Source organism: Malania oleifera, chromosome 6 (assembly GCF_029873635.1).
Source record: "Malania oleifera isolate guangnan ecotype guangnan chromosome 6, ASM2987363v1, whole genome shotgun sequence".
In the NCBI taxonomy this organism is placed as follows: Eukaryota; Viridiplantae; Streptophyta; class Magnoliopsida; order Santalales; family Ximeniaceae; genus Malania; species Malania oleifera.
Genome location: NC_080422.1, coordinates 105,425,762 through 105,445,397, shown reverse-complemented (window position 1 = coordinate 105,445,397; position 19,636 = coordinate 105,425,762). Strand labels below are relative to the sequence as shown.

Genomic DNA, 19,636 nt, shown 5'->3' with positions numbered 1-19,636 from the left:
AACACGAATACATATCAAAATATTAGTGCAATGAATCCAGTAAATACCAAAAAGCAAGTAAACACGGGAATGTAAAGAGAAATAAAATAACAGTGACACCCGATATGTTATTTGTCCACCCCAAACCCGCAGATGGGCCCCAGGTGTGAATTTAATAACCTAACTAGTCTCTGTATCAATTAAAACATACATGATACTACACTGAATGAGGGTCTGTCCCCGTGGGGTACACGTACCCTATACATAATTACCTACACATACATACACATCAAATACGCAGTGGAAATGTTCTTCCTAATACATACAACGCATCATACTAGAGTCTATACAAAACTAGAGTTTACGCTCCAAAATACCATACATACCTCGGGTATCTACAAAACCAAACACTAACAATCCGGTTACAAAATTCGTACTTACACAAGTACTACAGGTAGCTAACCGACAACCACACTCTCAAATGTTAGGACGCTAGTTTCGGCCACTCGAAGAACCTAAAAACATTTGTAAATTTAGAGTGAGACACCTCTTTATAAGGAAGAAAATAGTTTATATCAGTGTGTGGCATACAAATGTTATTTCGACATAAAACATAACACAATACAGTTCCAATATTTTCACAATCCAGTTCCAGTACATACGATACCAAACATATGGTCAGTGTCGTCACACTCTTTGGCCGAAATCGGCTGCATTACACAGAGCACTCAATATTTTGCAATAACCGAAGCCCCACAGCGATATCGTTGCTAATACAGTGTCAACTCACACCCATTGGTGACCAACCAAAACAAACATGCGATATTTCACATCCTCGGATATAAAGTCGGACACTCTCGCCCACAATATTTTGCCGAGACATGGTGTTTGCCCATAGTAATTAGATGAGACGTGGCAAATTTCACAAAACCTAAAATAATTTTGGAACTCATGTTCCTATACCTCTCAGCTTACGGTAATTAGCCATCACAGCTGTTTTACAAAACCTAAAACATTTTGCATACAACAGTCCATTCCACACTTATTTGAGTATACAACAAATCATATCGTTTTCAATCCGAGAATATAGTTTAATACAAATACGGGTACGGTCATCTCAATACTACAGTTTTATACAACATACAATTTTCCAACAAAAATAGATATGATACTTGAAACCCCCAATTCTCCCTAAAACTGTAACCCAAAAATCCCGTATTTTACTAGATAGATTTTTCCAAATAAGTATTCAAATCGTACATACAATCGTAAACTACATGTTTACCGATCTCGATTTCAAAAATAGATGATATAAATAGAATCCCTTTACCTTAACCCGAAAACCAAAACACGAACTCTACGGCTCCAAAACTACAAACTGAGTTCTAAAAAACCTAAACAACGAAGAACAATACTTCCTTACAATACTATTCTCTACAGATCTACCAAAACAAAAACAAAATCGGATCCTTACCTCAATTTTGGGTCAAAACCCGAAAATCCTTGAAACGAAATTCCGATCCGCTATAAACGTAAAGATTCTCCTCCTGATCCACGTAGCAACATCAGATCATTGATTTCGGTAACCGACGGCCTAAAACCCTAGAGAGAGAGAGAGAGAGTGAGTGTTTGAGTTATAGAGAGAGAGTGTGTGTCTTTGAGTTAGAAAGAGAGAGAGAGAGAGAGAGAGAGAGAGAGAGAGAGAGAGAGAGAGAGAAAGAAAGAGAGAGAGAGAGAGAGAGAGAGAGAGAGAGAGAGAGAGAGAGGATTTTTGGTTTCTTCCTCATTAAGTAAGTGAAAAGATATTTATAACTTGGTTGACTCAGCCATACTCGTCAACGAGACGGCGTCCTCGTCGACAGGCCGTAGAAGGAAGTTCGTCAACGCCAAGGTAGCCTTGTCGACGAGCCTGATATTTCAGAATTTCCTAAAATCTCTCCGCATCTCCTCATCGATGAACCACTGAACCTCGTCGCCGAGCTGTACACGAGACCTCATCAACGAGAAGAGAAGCCTTGTCAACGAGCCTGCTGATTTTTACCTTTTTAAATCTTCCTTCTCTTTTCTCATTTATTTAATGTACCTATCTCGGGTCGGGTTCTTACAACCTCCCCTCCTCAAAAAATTTCGTCCTCAAAATTTGTAATCTCTCATTTACCAACTCAACAACATACCCAAATGCATACCCAACTCTAGAAAGAGCCGGCGGCCACCCACATAGCAGCCATGTCCCAAATACATACATACCCTCACTTATGGAGGAGGAATACTGTGGTTACATACATACACTGTCTCGGGAACTCACAATATCACACACTTCCCCAGAGACTAACCACACAACATAACTATAATAGCAGAATATTACATACATACATACATACCCATACCGATCCTGCTATCAAAACTACTGCTCAGAACAATTATGGATATTTCCGACGTATTTCCGTCTCTAACTCCCAAGAAGTTCCCTTAACCGCATGATCCTGCCACAGTACGTTCACTAACGGTATCTCCTTGGTACGCAGCTTTTGAATTTTACGGTCCAGAATCTGAACAAGTATCTCCTCATACGCCAAAGTGACTCGTTCCGAGTTGTGCTTCCAAGTGCAGAAGTGTCAGGTTGTATCAAGTATGAGTTCATGATCGTATTCCACAGGGACCACTGAGTATCAAAGTATTTATGAAAGGTTAATGAAATCCTGTTGTTGTAAAATGTGGTTTGAAAGTCTTTTTGTCTTTTATGATTTTGAAAACAGTAAACAAAATGAGAGGAGTTTGAGTAAACTATCAGAATGAGACTGAAATTTTATCAACTTTTTCAAAAATGGAAATCTAATAACGTGACAAAAACTAATCAGATTAACTGAAACAATTTTACCAAGCACTCGGGTTACGGGTTCAATGTTCGTTTGCTTCCACTGTTTACTAATTCCCTAGGCCTTACTCCTCTTCTTGTTAATATAATCAAGGCATTAATAAGATGAAATTTTATTACTAAAGCTTGAGTAAATTGGCCACATCCGAACGGAAGAAAATAAAAACTCTCATTAAGCATCAACCGAATTTCATGTAAAAATTAGTTGATGAAAATCTTAGATTAAATCAAGGTTTTGATGTGCCTAACGTCAACAACAAAATAAGAAATAAGAGCCAGCGATTTATTAACGATGCCTTTAACTTTCGGTTTTAACCAAATAAAAGTTTATCAATAGTATCATAGGAGAATTAACGAACCATGGAAAGCAAACGACATTGACTCACAACCCGAATTATCAAACTTAGCCACTCATGCTTGCAATCCACAATTTTCGAGTCAAATTAATTCCTTGGTGGCTTATTGCATCAATAAAACGAAAGACAACAAATTAAAACAAACCTATCACTTGAACGATAACGAAACACAAGAAAAATACAAACTTTGATAAAACCGACCCTAATTAAACTGAGCTTCATTTAATTAAATAAACAAGTTCAATAAAAATTAAATACTAAAAAGAAACTACACTTAAATGAGCATCTAAATAAATAAATAAATAAAAAACAGAATAAGAGAACCAAGTCTTTAATAAAATCCAATCATTTAAAAAGAAATAACATCTAACATAAAATAAAAAGAGAGAGAGAGAGAGAGAGAGAGAGAGAGAGAGAGAGAGAGAGAGAGGAGCTGCAGGAGGCTGGCTGTGGGTTGTGGACTGGGAAGCTGCTGGTGTGCTAGTATTCTTCTGCTGGAGTTGCTACTTGGTGTGCTGCTACTGCACTCTGCTCGACATATGGCTCGGGAAACAGGTAGGGGCTGCTGTGTTTCGACTGGAACAGGGGAGTTGCTGGTGTGGTTGCGTGGCTTAGTGGCTCACGGTTGCAGCAGTACTGGGGCAACGGAGGTTGACCGCTGGTCTGGCTATGCGTGGCCGGAGAAGAAGCTTGGAACAGGGGGCCATGTGCAGTGGAGTGCACGACTGTGCTGTAGGTTAAGAACAGAGGGAGAGGGAGAGATGCTGAGAGTGTTAGGAGGAAAGAGAGAGGGGTAGAGAAACAGAGGATGAGTAAGGAGAAGAGAGAGCTGGGAATTAGAGAAAGAAAAAAAATAAAATCAAGGAGAGAAGGAGGAAGAACAGGGAGAGAAAAAGAGGAGTGGTGCACAGGGCAGAATTGCAGGGGAAAAGAAACTTTAAATAGGGGAGGGCTTGTTGCCCTACGACCCAACCACAAGACCCATGAACCCAACCTGCTTGACCCAACCCGGCTGCATGGTCAGTTCACATGAAGCCCAAATTTTTATTTTATTTTTCTTTTTTTGCTTTCCGCAATCATGCTTAAATTCGACTTCTTGGAGCCCATTTCGCTCAAAACTCAAAACACGGAAGTTGTAGATAATTCTTTCTTATTTCTCTGAAAATTTGAATCGTCTCAATCTGAGCTCAGATGGAAAGGTTATGCGTGAATTACAAACAAGTGTCGGTTTTGGTTCTCGGGAATTTTTCTGCGTTAAAAAATTACCAAAAAATCATAAATTGTTCAATAAAACTCAAAAATGATAAATAAGGCACTTTGTTAAAATATTAGACGTAATTAGACATTTAATTTAAAATAGAAGTCATAATGCCCGAATTAAGATGCTTAATTACGCAGTTTTGGCGCGTAATCACAAAACATCTTCAATCTCTAAAGATTCGTAACTAATCACATGCAATGGATCTAACGCGTACCTCCTCAACATGGGTACGTGAAACACATCATGGATCCTCGAGAGCGCTGGGGGTAGTGCAATCATGTAGGCCACCGAACTCACTGATTCTAGTACCTCGAATGGTCCGATATACCTCAGGCTCAGCTTGCCCTTCTTCCTAAATCTCATCACCCCTTTCATCGAAGCGACTCTTAGGAATATCTTACCCCTTACATCAAATTCCAACTCACAGCAGCGAACATCTATGTAACTCTTCTGCCGACTTTGAGCTGATTTAATCCTATCCCTGATCAAACCAACCTTCTCAGAAGTCTGTTGCAAGAGTTCGGGCTCCAATACTTGCCGTTCACCCATCTTATCCCAATACAGAGGAGACCTATAACTCCAACCATATAATGCCTCGAACGGTGTCATCCCGATACTAGCCTAGAAGCTATTGTTATAGGCAAACTCCACCAATGGTAGAAACTGAATTCAACTACCACAAAAGTCTAATATACAAGCCCGTAACATATCTCCCAAGATCTGTATCGTCCTCTTTAACTGTCCATCTGTCTAGGGGTGGAACGCTGTACTGAATTTAAGTTTCGTTCCCAATGCCTCCTACAAGCTCTTCCAGAATCGAGAAGTGAATCTCGGGTCTCGATCTGAAACAATGGACACTGGTACCATGTGCATTCTAACTATCTCCTGCACGTATAGATCTTCTAGCCTACTCAAAGAGTAGCTAACCTTCATCGGTACAAAGTGAGCAGATTTAGTCAACTTGTCCACGATTACCCAGATTGTGTTAAATGGTCATTAAGTTAATATCAATACAGAAGTGTTTTTTTTCTATAAGATCTTTGATTCCATATTTGATGCCTAAGAAAGACTCTATCTTAACGAGTGCTCAGAGACTATTGCCGCTCAGTTGCTCCCTGGAGGTCGGCCTGGTCAAAATGGAATTTCATAGGATGAACAGGATAGACACGATTTGTACACTTAAATAAGTACATATACATAAAATAGTGTTTTGATAGATATAATTTGTAGAAATACATGGTAAATTAATAATAATAATAATAATAATACAGGTATCCTATATGGGGCCCACAAGACTGTGTGGGGCCCACATGAGTCCCGAAGTCGTGTGAGGTTCACATGAATCCCGAAACTATGTAGGGCTCATAAAACCATGTGAGGACTATTGGAGTTACGTAGGACCCACTTAGGTCTCGAAGTTGTGTGGGGCCCACGTGAGTTTTCTAAATTCGAACTTAATTCTTAAAAAAAAAAAAAAAACTCAAACATAACTTAAAAATAATAACGATAATAATAATGATTTAAAAAAATTTAAAAATAAAAAAATTATTTGAATGGGAGTGTCGGCAAGCACTTTCATTTCTCTCCCACATGACCTTCATCCTCATCCCATACCTAACTCATCCATGCCCATTCCTGAATTTTAAAAAAAATTATAATTTCACCCCTCTTCCCACACTTTTACAAATTTAATTTTCCAAATGTTTCTAAAAATAGGAAACTCTCAACATTCATTTTTCACACAAATTTTCAAAGGAAGAGAAGGATTAGTGAGAAAGAATTAGTGGTGGAGGGAAAACTTTTGCTATAATTAAAATTCTCACTCACCCACTCATTTCGATCTCATTTTTTTAAAGATATTCGTTGTGATCGTAGCATAAGGTTAAGTAAGAGGTAAGTAAATTTGATTATGTTATACTTTTATTAAAATCCATACCCAAATTTATTTTTAAGTAAATTTGATTGTGTAAAATTTTTATTTTAAATTTTTACCCGAATTTATTTGTAAGTAAATTTTGATTATGTTAGTTATTTTCATAAAATTCTCTCAAATTTATTTTTACGCATGTTTAATTATACCAGTTTTATTTTTAATATACTTGCGCTTATTTTTGAGTCAAGAAATATTCTAAACCCCTCGGGTATTTTACAACATTAATTTTTATTTAAGAAAATATTTTTAACATGAAAATTGTAAAATGAGTTTATTTTTACATTGCATATTTCATGAAAATATTAGTAAAAATTATATGAGTTGATTTTTACGTTGCAAAAATATAAGTAAAAATGATATTTTCATGATATTATTATAATTTTATAAATTCTATAATAAGATATTTTCAAAATCTCTTATGGCACAGACGATACAAAAAATTACAAATGTTCAGTACTACAATTTAAAGTTTAAACGGATCAGAGTGCACTCACGCTGTTTGTAGAGTGGTTTTATATAATAGTGGATTTCTCGTGAGTGCACATCTGAGTTAGATCAGGGTTTAATAGGGAAAATCTCACTCAATGATGATGTACGTTGATTTAGTTTGGCCAGTTAGCCAACTAAGTCCAGTTTCGGTCCGCACAACTCAGTCATGAGGGTAAACATGACTTACGATTAACAAGCCTAAGGGTGATTATTATAGCAAGTGTATATACATATTTAATTAAGTATACAAAGCTATTAATGAATTAAAGGAAAAATATATGTTTATGTGAACGGGAGCATTTTTGTGCCTAGATAATGATTTAATAAGGAAATATATATACATGATTGAGTATTATAGTTATAGTTTTAAAGTTAAATAGTTTAGTTTAACAGTTATAATATATTATTATAAAATTTTTCTATTATAGATGATAGCAAAAGTTTTATATAGAAACTTTTAAATTTACATTTATTTTTTAAAGCAGTTTTGAAGTTATAGTATTAAATATTATTTTACTAAATTAAAATATTTTGAAAGCTCATTTTGGCCACACTAATAATAATTTTATTTACTTACTGAGTGTCGTCTCACCCCAATCATTATTTTATATTTTAGATCATTTTGAAGAGTATACCAGAAATTTGGCATAACAAGTGCATGAGCGGGAATAGAAAGAACAGAGTAAAATAAAATTTTTTTAGCATAATACAATTTAAAATATGTTTGTGTATTTTAGAATTTTAGAAATTTATATTTTAATAGTTGAGGAATATATTTGTAATAAATCTAATTAGTACTCTGGTAATAAAAATAATTTAGATTTATTAGCATCCGCTGAAAAATTTATATGTAGGAACCCATTCGGGTTCAGGTCCTTACAATTGGTATTAGAGAATAGGATATAGGTTCTGCATACTCTAGCATATAGATTTTACCAGAACTTAGGCATAAAACATGATTTTTGTAGGATTGGGTAGTTTAAGATTTTTTTTTTTTGGTTATATTATTATACGTTAATAATAGATTTATGATTTTAAAATAACATTTGACCATTGTTTAAGAATGAATTCTAAAGATAGTAGCATTGTATAAAATGAGATTAACGTGAAGGCTCATAAGGACAGGTAACAATCCTAAATTCTCTAGATCATATGCATCAATAATTTAAAATTTTCATATATATATATATAAATATAATAATATCCGAGATTTATTTATTTTAGTTTTTATTATTTTTACTAAAAAATAAGAAACAACACATTAGACCCTATTAAGTTTAGAGGCGCTGCACATACAAATAGATATGAACAAACGATCTATTATGAAATCTGAATTTACCCAAAATTCTTTTGCATGTACAAGTTGAATATGAATATGTATTTTTACATTACACATTCAGTTCTTGTCAATACATTCAAGCTTAATTTAGGAATATATATTTTGGAAAAATCTTTAATTTTAATTTTTTATTAGTTTATAAGGAATTAAATATAATTTAAATGTTACTATATTGTATTTAAATTCAAAAAAAGATCCTTTAGCATGTGCAAGTTAAATATGAATATATATATATATATATATATATATATATATATATATATTCATTGCATATTCAATTCCTATTAAGTATCTAAGTTTGATTTAAGAGTACAAATTTTGACTGAATGTTTAATTTTTATTTTGTATAAATTTATAAAAGTTAATGCAACTTAAATTTGACTATAAAAACTTTATATAGTAAAAAAAAAAAAAATAGCCTCATGGGTGAAAATCATCGGTTATAGCTCACTTACCTCTGAAGTAAGGTCAGGGCATGAAACCACTTGGACATAGTGGAGACTCAAACCCGCAATCATGTGGATGCACAACCGGTTCCTTACCACTAGGCCACCCACCCAAGTGGTGACTTTAGTATGAAATTAATTATAGTTAAAGTATTTATAAAGATGTAAAAACATAAACAGAACCTTGAGTCCGCAAATTTTGCAATATGTGTCGCTCGCTCGATTTCTGTAGCACACGTCACTCTCTCTTGATTTCTGAGACACATATCACTCTCCTTCAATTTTTTGAAAAACATGTCACTCGAGGCACGCGTCGCTCTCTCTTCATTTTCGTGACACACGTCGTTCTTCATTGATTTTTGCAAAACGCGTCGCTTTATATCGGTGACACGCATCGCTCTCTCTCAATTTTTGCGGCACACGTCGCTCTCCCTCGATTTTTGCAAAATGCGTCGCTCGATATCCGTGACACGCGTCGCCCTCTTTTGATTCTTGTGGCACACGTCGCTCTCTCGCGATTTCCACAACACACGGCCATTCCCCTATAAAAATGGTCTGCCCTTCTCGAACTCTAAGCATCACAACTTTCTACCATCTTAAACAACCACATTTCGGTTTGCAGAGATTAGTTTTTCCCAACTTTTCTCTTGGTTGTCTCATTACTCAAAAATGTTGCCAAATCACCCAACTCCCCGAGTTGCCGAGAGCAGCACTAGATCGCCAATACAAAGATGGACACCTAGTAAGACACTACTAGAGATTTTAGAAGAGGCCTTCCGCAGTAGTCAAGGGGAACTCTCTTATGTGGAGCAGGCTATCTTGTTTGCAGCACGACTTTGACGGTATGGTCCAATCGAGTCGAGAAATGTATGCTTTTGGTTTGAGAACCGTAGGCATAAGCGGGGATCAATTAAAGAAGACACTATTTCAACTACCGCCCCACCAATTATCCATCTTATCTCCTCTGCCACTATCGCCCCGAGCAGTGCCCTTGCCATTTTCCTAACCACTTGTACCCTCATTCCTATCGACAATATTCCGTCTAAGAAATTTACAACTAACATCACACCAATGAGCCATACCCTTTACAATGGTAGCATCGTAATCACCACACTAAGGGTTTCAGATAATGCGGGCCTATTACACCATTGCCAAGAGATCCAATACGCGTTGAGACTCATGTACGGGCCACCGATGGCTCGTTATGAGCATCCCCACCAAACGCCACAAGGGGAAGAGGGCAGTTCTTCCTCCCTTGCCGAACAAACAGACATTCTCTTCATTTTTCCGACCCAAGCCGATGATATTATAAAAGGTCAATTCCGCCAAGAAATTACCCAGACAGTTAGCAGTGATATCACTAACACTTCGATAGATGTTGACGTTGAGCTAAGACTTTAAGGGTCAGATTTCGTTTCATTTTGTTTCATATATATATTTTTAATTTATAGGATATGTATAATATATATATATATATATATATAATTATCCTTTTCCACATCTTATGAATTTTTTTTCCATTTCAACCCCTATTAGACCGACGATTCACACTCTAGTTCTCAAAATAAAATATTTCACCAAATTGACCCTCAATCTATTCCAAGATTTAACTAAATCGTTCATCAATTTACTCTTTCAAATAGCGCAACCAGTTATACAGTACTTATTTTAAATTACTAAATTTCGAGGACGTAATTTTTATAAGGATGGGAGAATGTGATGACTCAAAAATATATATACGATTAAAACATAATAATAATAATAATAATAATAATAATAATAATAATAATAATAATAAAAAGATCATTAAGTTAATATCAATACAAAAGTGTTTTTTTCTGTAGAATCTATGATTTTATTTTTGATGCCTAAAAATACCTTATTTTAGCGAATGCTCAAAGACCATTGTGGCTCAGTCGCTCCCTGGAGGTTGGTTTGGTCAAAATGGAATTTCATAAGATAAATAGGATAGACACTGTTTCTACAGTTAAATAAGTACATATACATAAAATAGTATTTTGACAGACATAATTTGTAGAAATACATGGTAAAATAATAATAATAATAATAATAATAATATGTCTCCTATGTGGGGCCCACAAGAGTCCCGAAGTGGTGTGGGGTCCACATAAGTCCCAAAACTATGTAAGATTCATAAAATCGTGTGAAGACTATTAGAGTTACGTAGGACCTACTTGAGTCTCGAAATTGTGTGGGGCCTACGAGATCATATGAGACCCACATGAGTTTCGAAATTCAAATTTAATTTTTTTTAAAAAAAGAAAACTCAAACATAACTTAAAAATAATAACAATGATAATAATAATGATTTAAAAAAATAAAAAAATAAAAAAATAAATTAATTAAGTAATTAAATAAAAATTAATTAAACGGAAGTGTCGGTAAGCACTTCCATTTCTCTCACATGACCTCCATTCCCATCCCATACCTAACTCATACCTAACATGTCCATGCCCATTCCTTAATTTAAAAAAAATTATAATTTCACCTCTCTCTCCATACTTTTACAAATTCAATTTTTTTTTCCAAAATTTTCCTATAAATAGGAAGCTCTCAACATTCATTTTTCACAAAAATTTCCAAAAGAAGAGAAAGATTAGTGAGTGAAAGAATTAGTGGTGGAGGGAGAATTTTTGTTATAATTAAAATTCTCACTCACTCACTCTTTTCGATATCATTTTTTTAAAAATATTCGTTGTGATCGTAGCACAATGTTAAGTAAAAGGTAAGTAAATTTGATTATGTTAGACTTTTATTAAAATTCATATCTGAATTTATTTTTAAGTAAATTCGATTATATTAGATTTTAATTTAAAATATTTACCCAAGTTTATTTGTAAGTAAATTTTGATTATGCTAGTTATTTTCATAAAATTCTCTCAAATTTATTTTTACGCATGTTTAATTATACCAGTTTTATTTTAATATACTTGCGTTTATTTTTTAGTCAAGAAATATTCTAAATTCCTCGGGTATTTTAGAGCATTAATTTTTTACTCAAGAAAATATTTTTAACACGAAAATTGCGTGGCATGAGTTTATTTTTATATTGCATATTTCACGAAAATATGAGTAAAAATGATATAAATTGATTTTTACGTTACGAAAATATGAGTAAAAATGATATTTTCATGATATTATTATAATTTTATAAATTTTATAATAAAATATTTTCAAAACCCCTTATGACACAGGCGATACAGAAAATTACAAATGCTCGGTATCGCAGCTTGAAATTTAAATTGATCAAAGTGCACCTACGCTATTTGCAGAGTGATTTTATATGGTAGTGGATTTCTCCTGAGTGCACACCTGGATCGGACCAGGGTTTAGTAGGAAAAATTTCACTCAATGATGATATACGTTGATTTAGTTTGGCCGGCAAGCCAGTTAAGTCTAGTCTTCGGACCGCATAACCCAGTCATGGGGGTAAACATGACTTACGATTAACAGGCCTAAGAGTGATTTTTACAGTAAGTGTATATACATATTTAATTACTTATATAGAGCTATTAATGAATTAAAAGAAAAGTATATGTTTATGTGAACGGAAACATTTTTATGCTTAGATAATGATTTAATAAGAAAAAGTATATATATACATGATTGAGTATTATAGTTGTAGTTTTAAAAGTTAAAAAGTTCAGTTTAACATTTATAATATATGATTATAAAATTTTACTATTATAGATGATAGCAAAAGTTTTATATGGAAAATTTTAAATTTTCATTTATTTTTTAAAGTAGTTTTGAAGTTATAGTATTAAATATTATTTTACCAAATTAAAATATTATGAAAGCTCATTTTAGCCACATACTAATGATAATCTTATTTACTTATTGAGCGTCGTCTCACCTCAATCATTATTTTACATTTCAGATCATTTTGAAAGGTATACCAGAAATCTAGCGTAACAAGTGCATGAGCGGGAATAGAATGAGTAGAGTAGAATAATTTTTTTTTTAACATAATACAATTTAGAATATGTTTATATATTTTAGAATTTTAGAAATTTACATTTTAATAGTTAAGACATATATTTGTAATAAATCTAATTAGTGCTCTAGTAATAAAAATAATTTAGATTTATTTGCGTCTGCTGAAAAATTTATATGTAGGAACCCACTCGGGTTCGGGTCCTTACATTCATATTCCTTTCACATGAAGTCTTGCAATGAGCTTTGCTTATACTTGAATTTAAGCTTGAAACACCTGTTTCCTAAAGTGTTTTTACTCACAACAAAACATGTTAAATAACCTTTGATTTGTTATCATCGAAATAAGATTAGTAAGTCATGTTAAGCCAACAGTCATCAAAGGGGAAGTATTGTAAAACGTGTATATTATACATGTGGATGACTATCTTGAGAATAGATTATAACTTTTGGTACACCCACATAATGATTTATTATGTAATTAACATTTGAGATGTCAATATAATTTTTGCCTATATAAGGACATGTTTTATAATCAAAATTGAGATAAAAATAAATAATTAGCAACAACTAGTTCCTGAAGAATTAGACCATTGAATTTCTAAAACTTCAAATTTCTTTATTTTAATTTTTCTATAATTCTCTTTTTATTTCATTTACAGCAATTAATACAGTTTTTAACATAAATGTGATAATCATATGTTATAAATATACATTAATAACAAGATGATTGTTAATTAATAAATAATAATATTATATTCTTTTAGTTAATATAAAATATTAAATTCTAATTATAAATAATTAAATAATTATTAATAAAATTATAAATTAAAAATATTATATTTTTAATTTAAAATACTAATAATAAAAGTACGTATCCAAATAACACTTATATTAAATACAACAAAACACCACTTATACTTTTTAACACTTTTTTAGTTCAACATTTATCATTAGTACTTATTAAATTCAGTACTTTTTATAAATAAACTATTTTTGTATAAAATAATTTTAAATGATCTCTTAATAGATTTAAACTGTTAGACCTAATTAGTGTTCACTCATGTATATCAAACTCTTTTATGGATAAAATAATAATTAAAATCGGGTTAGTGAACTATTTGCAGAGAGTAGTCAACGACATGCTCTTCAATCCATCATCCAATTAAGGATTCCCTTAATCTTCCCTTAACCTTATTCACTTTGACTATTTCCGCATAATCATCTCCTTTCTCAAGATAACATTTCTTTCAAGTTTTTTTTTTTTTTTTTTTTCTTCAAATAATGTTTTCCTCTTGTAGCAAGAAACGTTATGAAAAGTCCTATAACCCAAGCTTTTGACGAACCTAAGATTAATCTTGTCAGATTATCAATCTACTTTATTGCAAGTAATCTCTAAACGTTATTATCTTGAATAATGGATAAATAATGTTGTGCTTACGTATTTATATTCTTTTTATTTGGATTTGCATTTTATGTCTACTTCTAATTAGAACAATCAAGAAAAAGTCAATAAAATTATTAGTGGGCAATAAATTAAGTTCTTAAAATTACTCATATAATGATATTTTTTTTAAAATAATAATAACAAGAACGTTATTGCCGTATCGACCTTCCGTGATATTTTAATTATTTACTTGAATGTTCAATCATATATCAAAGTATTCCTTACTAGTTTCCCTAGTTACTGAAACATCGTAAGTTGATATGAAATTCGATACCAGAGATTCATTCTAGAAAACAACATTCTTATATTACATAACTATCTTTTTTTTTTTTTTTAATTTTTTTAAAAATTATAAATAAAATAAAAAATAATTAGTTATAAGGACCAATTTGACATTATCATAAAAATATTTTAGAATAGTTGTGGATAATTAAAAGTGTATTTTAAAATAATTATCGTTAGTTATAAAAATAAATTTGATATTTTTTAAAAAATATAGTAAAGGCAAATTTTCTTTATAGTATTAGTGAAGAAATCTAGCTGTCTATAGATAAGCTGTAGTTGAAAGCCATGATTACGTGTACCACGATCAAGGGCGGTGATGATCAATCAGAATAGTCAACAAAATAAAGTTCCTCCTATAGGTCACATCATTCATCTCTACCCAATCAGCTATCCACACCTGTCCGCAGATTTTTTCAGCAAAACAATTTTAACCGCACACGTGGCAAAATTCCTACACGCTATCCTTTAGTCACAATTTCTCAGTGGAATAAATAAATACATAAATCATGTTTTATCTTAAAAAAAAAATATAACATGATTTAGGAGCATATTAATATTTTAGTCATATAATATTTTAAAATAAAAAAATAACATTTAAATACGAGTCCTTCTCAATCTTATAACAATGTTTTGATTAGAAACATACTCACAATTTAAATTTGAAACTTTTATGTTTAGATTTTTGGGGTTTGATTCTTAATATAAAATTGTGAGTTAATAATCGTTCGAAAGGCGATTAATTTAATCTTATCTATAAGTCAAATTTCGTAAACATTATATAAATCCAAAAAACAAAAACACCTTTCATCTCAAAAGTCAACTAGTTTGTATTTTACAATTATAAATTTGAGTTAACTACCTTCCATCATAAAATGGATAAGGTTCCGCTCATAGTAAGAAATGAGAAGAATAGATATATTCTGTGCAATTATAGATATATTTAATTATTTAAGGGAGCTTTTCACTAAACAGATTGTTCTTGGTTGCATTTTCGAAATTCTAGCTTTGAAAGAATCATGAGTTGCCTTTTAAAACTAACAGCCATGGATGATTCTATCACTTTATCAATTAATTTTGCTTAAAAAGTCAGAAGGTAATTTTAGAAAGTTTACGATTTCCAATAATAGTTACGGATCTGTCACTTTAAAAGCCTACGCATTCACATCACATCATCATTAGCTCATCATGTTCGCGATTCTGCTCGCACTCAGAGATTAATTGCGTCGTTTCTGGAATTCAGTTGATTCAGCTTGTTCATCTTCAATCTGGTTAATTATTCTAGTGTTTTTGATTTTTTTTCTTGGACTAACATGGATCGATTCATCTGTTTATACTTCGGATTTTGCTCAGTTCTCGCATTCAGAGTGAACTGTATTTGCAATTCACGAGGAGTTATACTTAGTGTATCAACAAATTTGCATTTTGAAATTGATGTGAATTTCGCATGTTTTAATTTTGCAGAAAAGCGATAAGAGTTGCAGAAGCTTGGGGGAAGAAGAGATGACGATCACGCCGAAAGTTGGAATTGTTGATCGGAAGCTTGTGATAAAAGATCGGACGATTCTCGACGGAGTTCCGGAGAATGTGATCGGAACATCAGCGCCGACTTCCGCCCCGGCAGAGGGCGCCTTCTTGGGTGCGGTGTTCGAGAAGAGTAACAGTAGGCACGTTGTGTCCTTGGGGACTCTCCGAGACGTCCGGTTCCTGTCGTGCTTTAGGTTCGTTTTGTTCTGGATGGCTCAGAAGATGGGAGATCAAGGGCGAGAAATCCCTGTGGAAACTCAATTCCTTCTATTGGAGATCAAGGACGGGTCCCAGCTCGAGTCGGACGGTGGAGAAGAATCCAATCAGGTACTCTACGCCGTTTTCCTCCCTCTGATCGAAGGGGCTTTCCGAGCCTCTCTCCAAGGCAACGCTCGCGACGAGCTCGAGCTCTGCTTGGAATCCGGCGACGCGGATACCAAAGCTTCGTCATTTTCGCACTCGCTGTTCGTCGCCGCCGACGTCGATCCCTTCACGACCATCGCCGACGCCATCGGAACCATCAAATCTCACCTGAAGACTTTCCGGCAACTCCAAGAGAAGAAAATCCCCGGATTCGTCGACTACTTCGGGTGGTGCACGTGGGACGCGTTCTACGAGAACGTGACTCAGGAAGGCGTCGCAGCCGGCCTCGAGAGCCTCATCGCCGGCGGGACTCCACCGAAGTTCGTGATCATCGACGACGGCTGGCAGTCCGTGAAGGCCGACGACGGCGCCAACCGGGAAGACTACGACCAGGACCCAATACTCCGGTTAAGCGGGATCAAGGAGAACTCGAAGTTCCAGAAGAAAGAGGACCCGACGGTGGGAATTAAAAGCATCGTGAGCCTCGCGAAGGAGAAGTACGGGTTGAAGTACGTGTACGTGTGGCACGCGATCACGGGTTACTGGGGCGGGGTCCGACCCGGAAAATACGGGTCGGTGATGAGGACTGCGGTGGCGTCGGAGGGGGTGGTGGAGAACTACCCGCTTTGGAAGGCCCACATGATAGCCCGTCAAGGTATGGGTCTGGTGGATCCGAAAGAGGTGTCCCGGTTCTACCACGAGCTTCACGGATACTTGAAGTCTGCGGGTGTGGATGGGGTGAAGGTGGACGTGCAGTGCATTTTGGAGACGCTGGGTGCAGGGTTAGGCGGTAGGGTCGAGCTCACCAGACAATTCCACCAGGCCCTCGATGCCTCCGTGGCTAAGAATTTTCCGGACATCGGGTGCATCGACTGCATGAGCCACCATACTGATGCGCTGTACTGGTTCGTTGCTTCCTCCCATTTTCCTTTTAATAGAACCACTTATCAACAATATTTTTGGTCCTAATTTCTAAAGTGGTATGATCTAGTGCGGCTTGATTTATGGAATGTTGTTTTATTAGCTCGAAACAGACGGCTGTCGTTCGCGCATCGGATGATTTCTTCCCACGTGATCCCGTATCACACACCATACACATAGCCGCGGTTGCATACAATAGCATCTTCCTGGGGGAGATCATGCAGCCTGATTGGGACATGTTCCATTCGATTCATCCGGCGGCTGAATATCACGCGTCGGCCAGGGCCATCAGCGGTGGGCCCGTTTACGTCAGGTAGCAAATCCTCACCCTTCATTTTACCAAATCTAACGATGCATTTTGTTTTGGATATAATTTTATATTTTAAAATGCAAAATATAAAAACAAATTTGCTCCGTTTGGACAGTGATGCCCCCGGCAAGCACAACTTCGAGCTCTTGAAGAAACTGGTTTTGCCTGACGGGTCGGTGCTTCGTGCCCGTTTACCCGGAAGACCTACGCGAGATTGTCTCTTCACGGATCCGTCGCGAGACGGTGTGAGTTTGATGAAGATATGGAACATGAACAAGTACACGGGGGTTCTGGGCGTCTACAACTGCCAAGGTGCAGCATGGAGCTCCACCGAGAAAAGGACCATGTTCCACACGACCCGACCCGAAGCCATAAACCCCAGCATTAGAGGCCGAGACGTCCATCTCATCGCCGAGGCCGCCGCCGAAGAGCATTGGAACGGCGACTGCGCCATCTACCGACTCTCCACCGGCAATCTCGTGGCTCTCCCCCACAATGCCACCTTCTCAGTCTCCCTCAAGGTCCTAGAGCACGAAGTCTTCACGGTTTCTCCCGTAAAGACATTAGGGTCGGGTCTCAAGTTTGCCCCGCTGGGCCTCATCGACATGTTCAATGCGGGTGGAGCCATTGAAGGCCTCAAATACCAAGTTAAGGATGGAGCCAAATTGTCCAAACTCGAAAATGGGGCAGCGGAGACGGTGGCTCCTGCCGTGGCTCGGTTGGAGGTTAAGGGTTGCGGCCGCTTTGGAGCGTACTCATCGGCGAAGCCGCGGCGGTGCACGGTGGGCTCGGCGTCGGCGGATTTCGCGTACGATTCATCTTCGGGATTGGTGTCTCTGAACTTGACCCGTATGCCCGAGAACGGTCAAAAGGTTCATGTTATTGAGCTTGAATTGTAAGCGACGGCCATAATGAGATCATGATTTCATGGCGGCTAAATCCATGCATGGGAATAAAACCATTTGAAATCCATTCACGGGATGATACCATTTGATGACATTTCATGAAAGAGTATATTTGTTGTTGTCTGTAATGAATAATGTTAAGAATTGGGAGAAGAATAATTTGGATTACAATATATATATATATATATATATATATATATATATATATATATGAGAGAGAATTTAAAAATGAAAAGTGTATATTTCTCTTAAATGAAAAGTGTATATTTCTCTAATACTCCCCCTCAAGTTGGAGCATGGAGATCCGTAATGACTTGCGTAATAAGTCTTGGAAATGTTAATGACTCAAAACTTTGATGAAAATATCGGCATGCTGACTGTGGGAAGGAATATGTTTAGTGAAGAACAAGTCAGTCTGTAACTTTTTACGAATAATATGACAATCAATTTCTATATGTTTGGTATGTTCGTGGAAAACAGGATTCTAAGTAATGTGAAGAGCCGCTTGGTTGTCACAATATAAAAGCATAGGTTGGGAATGGGGTACGCCAAGATCATTTAAAAGAATTTTGAGCCATGTGAGTTCACAGGTAGTGGAAGCAAGTTCCCGATACTCAGTTTCGACAGAGGAGCGAGAGATGGTAGTTTGTTTCTTAGTGCGTCAGGAAATTGGACTAGTGCCCAACTGAATGAAAAAACCAGTGGTGGAGTGACGGGTGAGGGGACAACTAGCCCAATCCAAATCAGAGTAGGCAGAAGTTTGAAGAGTATTGGTAGTAGGAAAAAATAAGCCTTCGCTTGGAGATGCCTTAATGTATTGAAAAACACGTATAATAGCATCATAATATGATTGTCTAGGCTGGTGCATAAATTGACTTAGAATGTTGACTGAAAATACAATGTCTAAACGAGTGATGGTGAGATAGAGCAAACGGCCAACGAGTCACCAAAATGAACTTGGATCAAAGAGAAGATCACCATCAGTATTATTGAGCTTGAGATTTTGTTCCATGGAAAAGTGTGCAGGACAAGTGCCAAGATGACCGCTATTAGTAAGGATGTCAAGAGCATATTTTCGTTGATTAAGAAAGATGCCAGTGGGAGAACGAGCAACTTCGAGGCCAAGGAAATATTTCAGTTTTCCAAAATCCTTTAGCTTGAATTTTTGAGCAAGCATGACCTTGAAAGTGCTAATATCAGAGATATCATTGTCTGTCATGAGAATGTCATCAACATAAACAAGTAT

At 35.5% G+C, this 19,636-nt stretch overlaps 1 protein-coding gene across 1 annotated transcript; it reads left to right on the top strand.

Annotated features, from left to right (window-relative positions):
- The first annotated feature begins 15,538 nt into the window (after positions 1–15,538).
- On the top strand, positions 15,539–18,484 carry LOC131157995 (probable galactinol--sucrose galactosyltransferase 6). The gene is made up of 4 exons (XM_058112518.1): positions 15,539–15,635; positions 15,829–17,159; positions 17,279–17,488; positions 17,601–18,484. The coding sequence occupies exons 2-4, from the start codon at positions 15,868–15,870 to the stop codon at positions 18,382–18,384; spliced, it is 2,286 nt and encodes a 761-aa protein (XP_057968501.1). The 5' UTR covers positions 15,539–15,635; positions 15,829–15,867; the 3' UTR covers positions 18,385–18,484.
- Positions 18,485–19,636: the final 1,152 nt, after the last annotated feature.

Bases quoted from the DNA above. Each gene is read 5' to 3' on its own strand.
- LOC131157995 (XM_058112518.1), top strand. From the start codon at position 15,868: ATGACGATCACGCCGAAAGTTGGAATTGTTGATCGGAAGCTTGTGATA. The intron at 17,160-17,278 runs GTTCGTTGCTTC...TTGTTTTATTAG, and splicing joins CATACTGATGCGCTGTACTG to CTCGAAACAGACGGCTGTCG. The intron at 17,489-17,600 runs GTAGCAAATCCT...CCGTTTGGACAG, and splicing joins GGTGGGCCCGTTTACGTCAG to TGATGCCCCCGGCAAGCACA.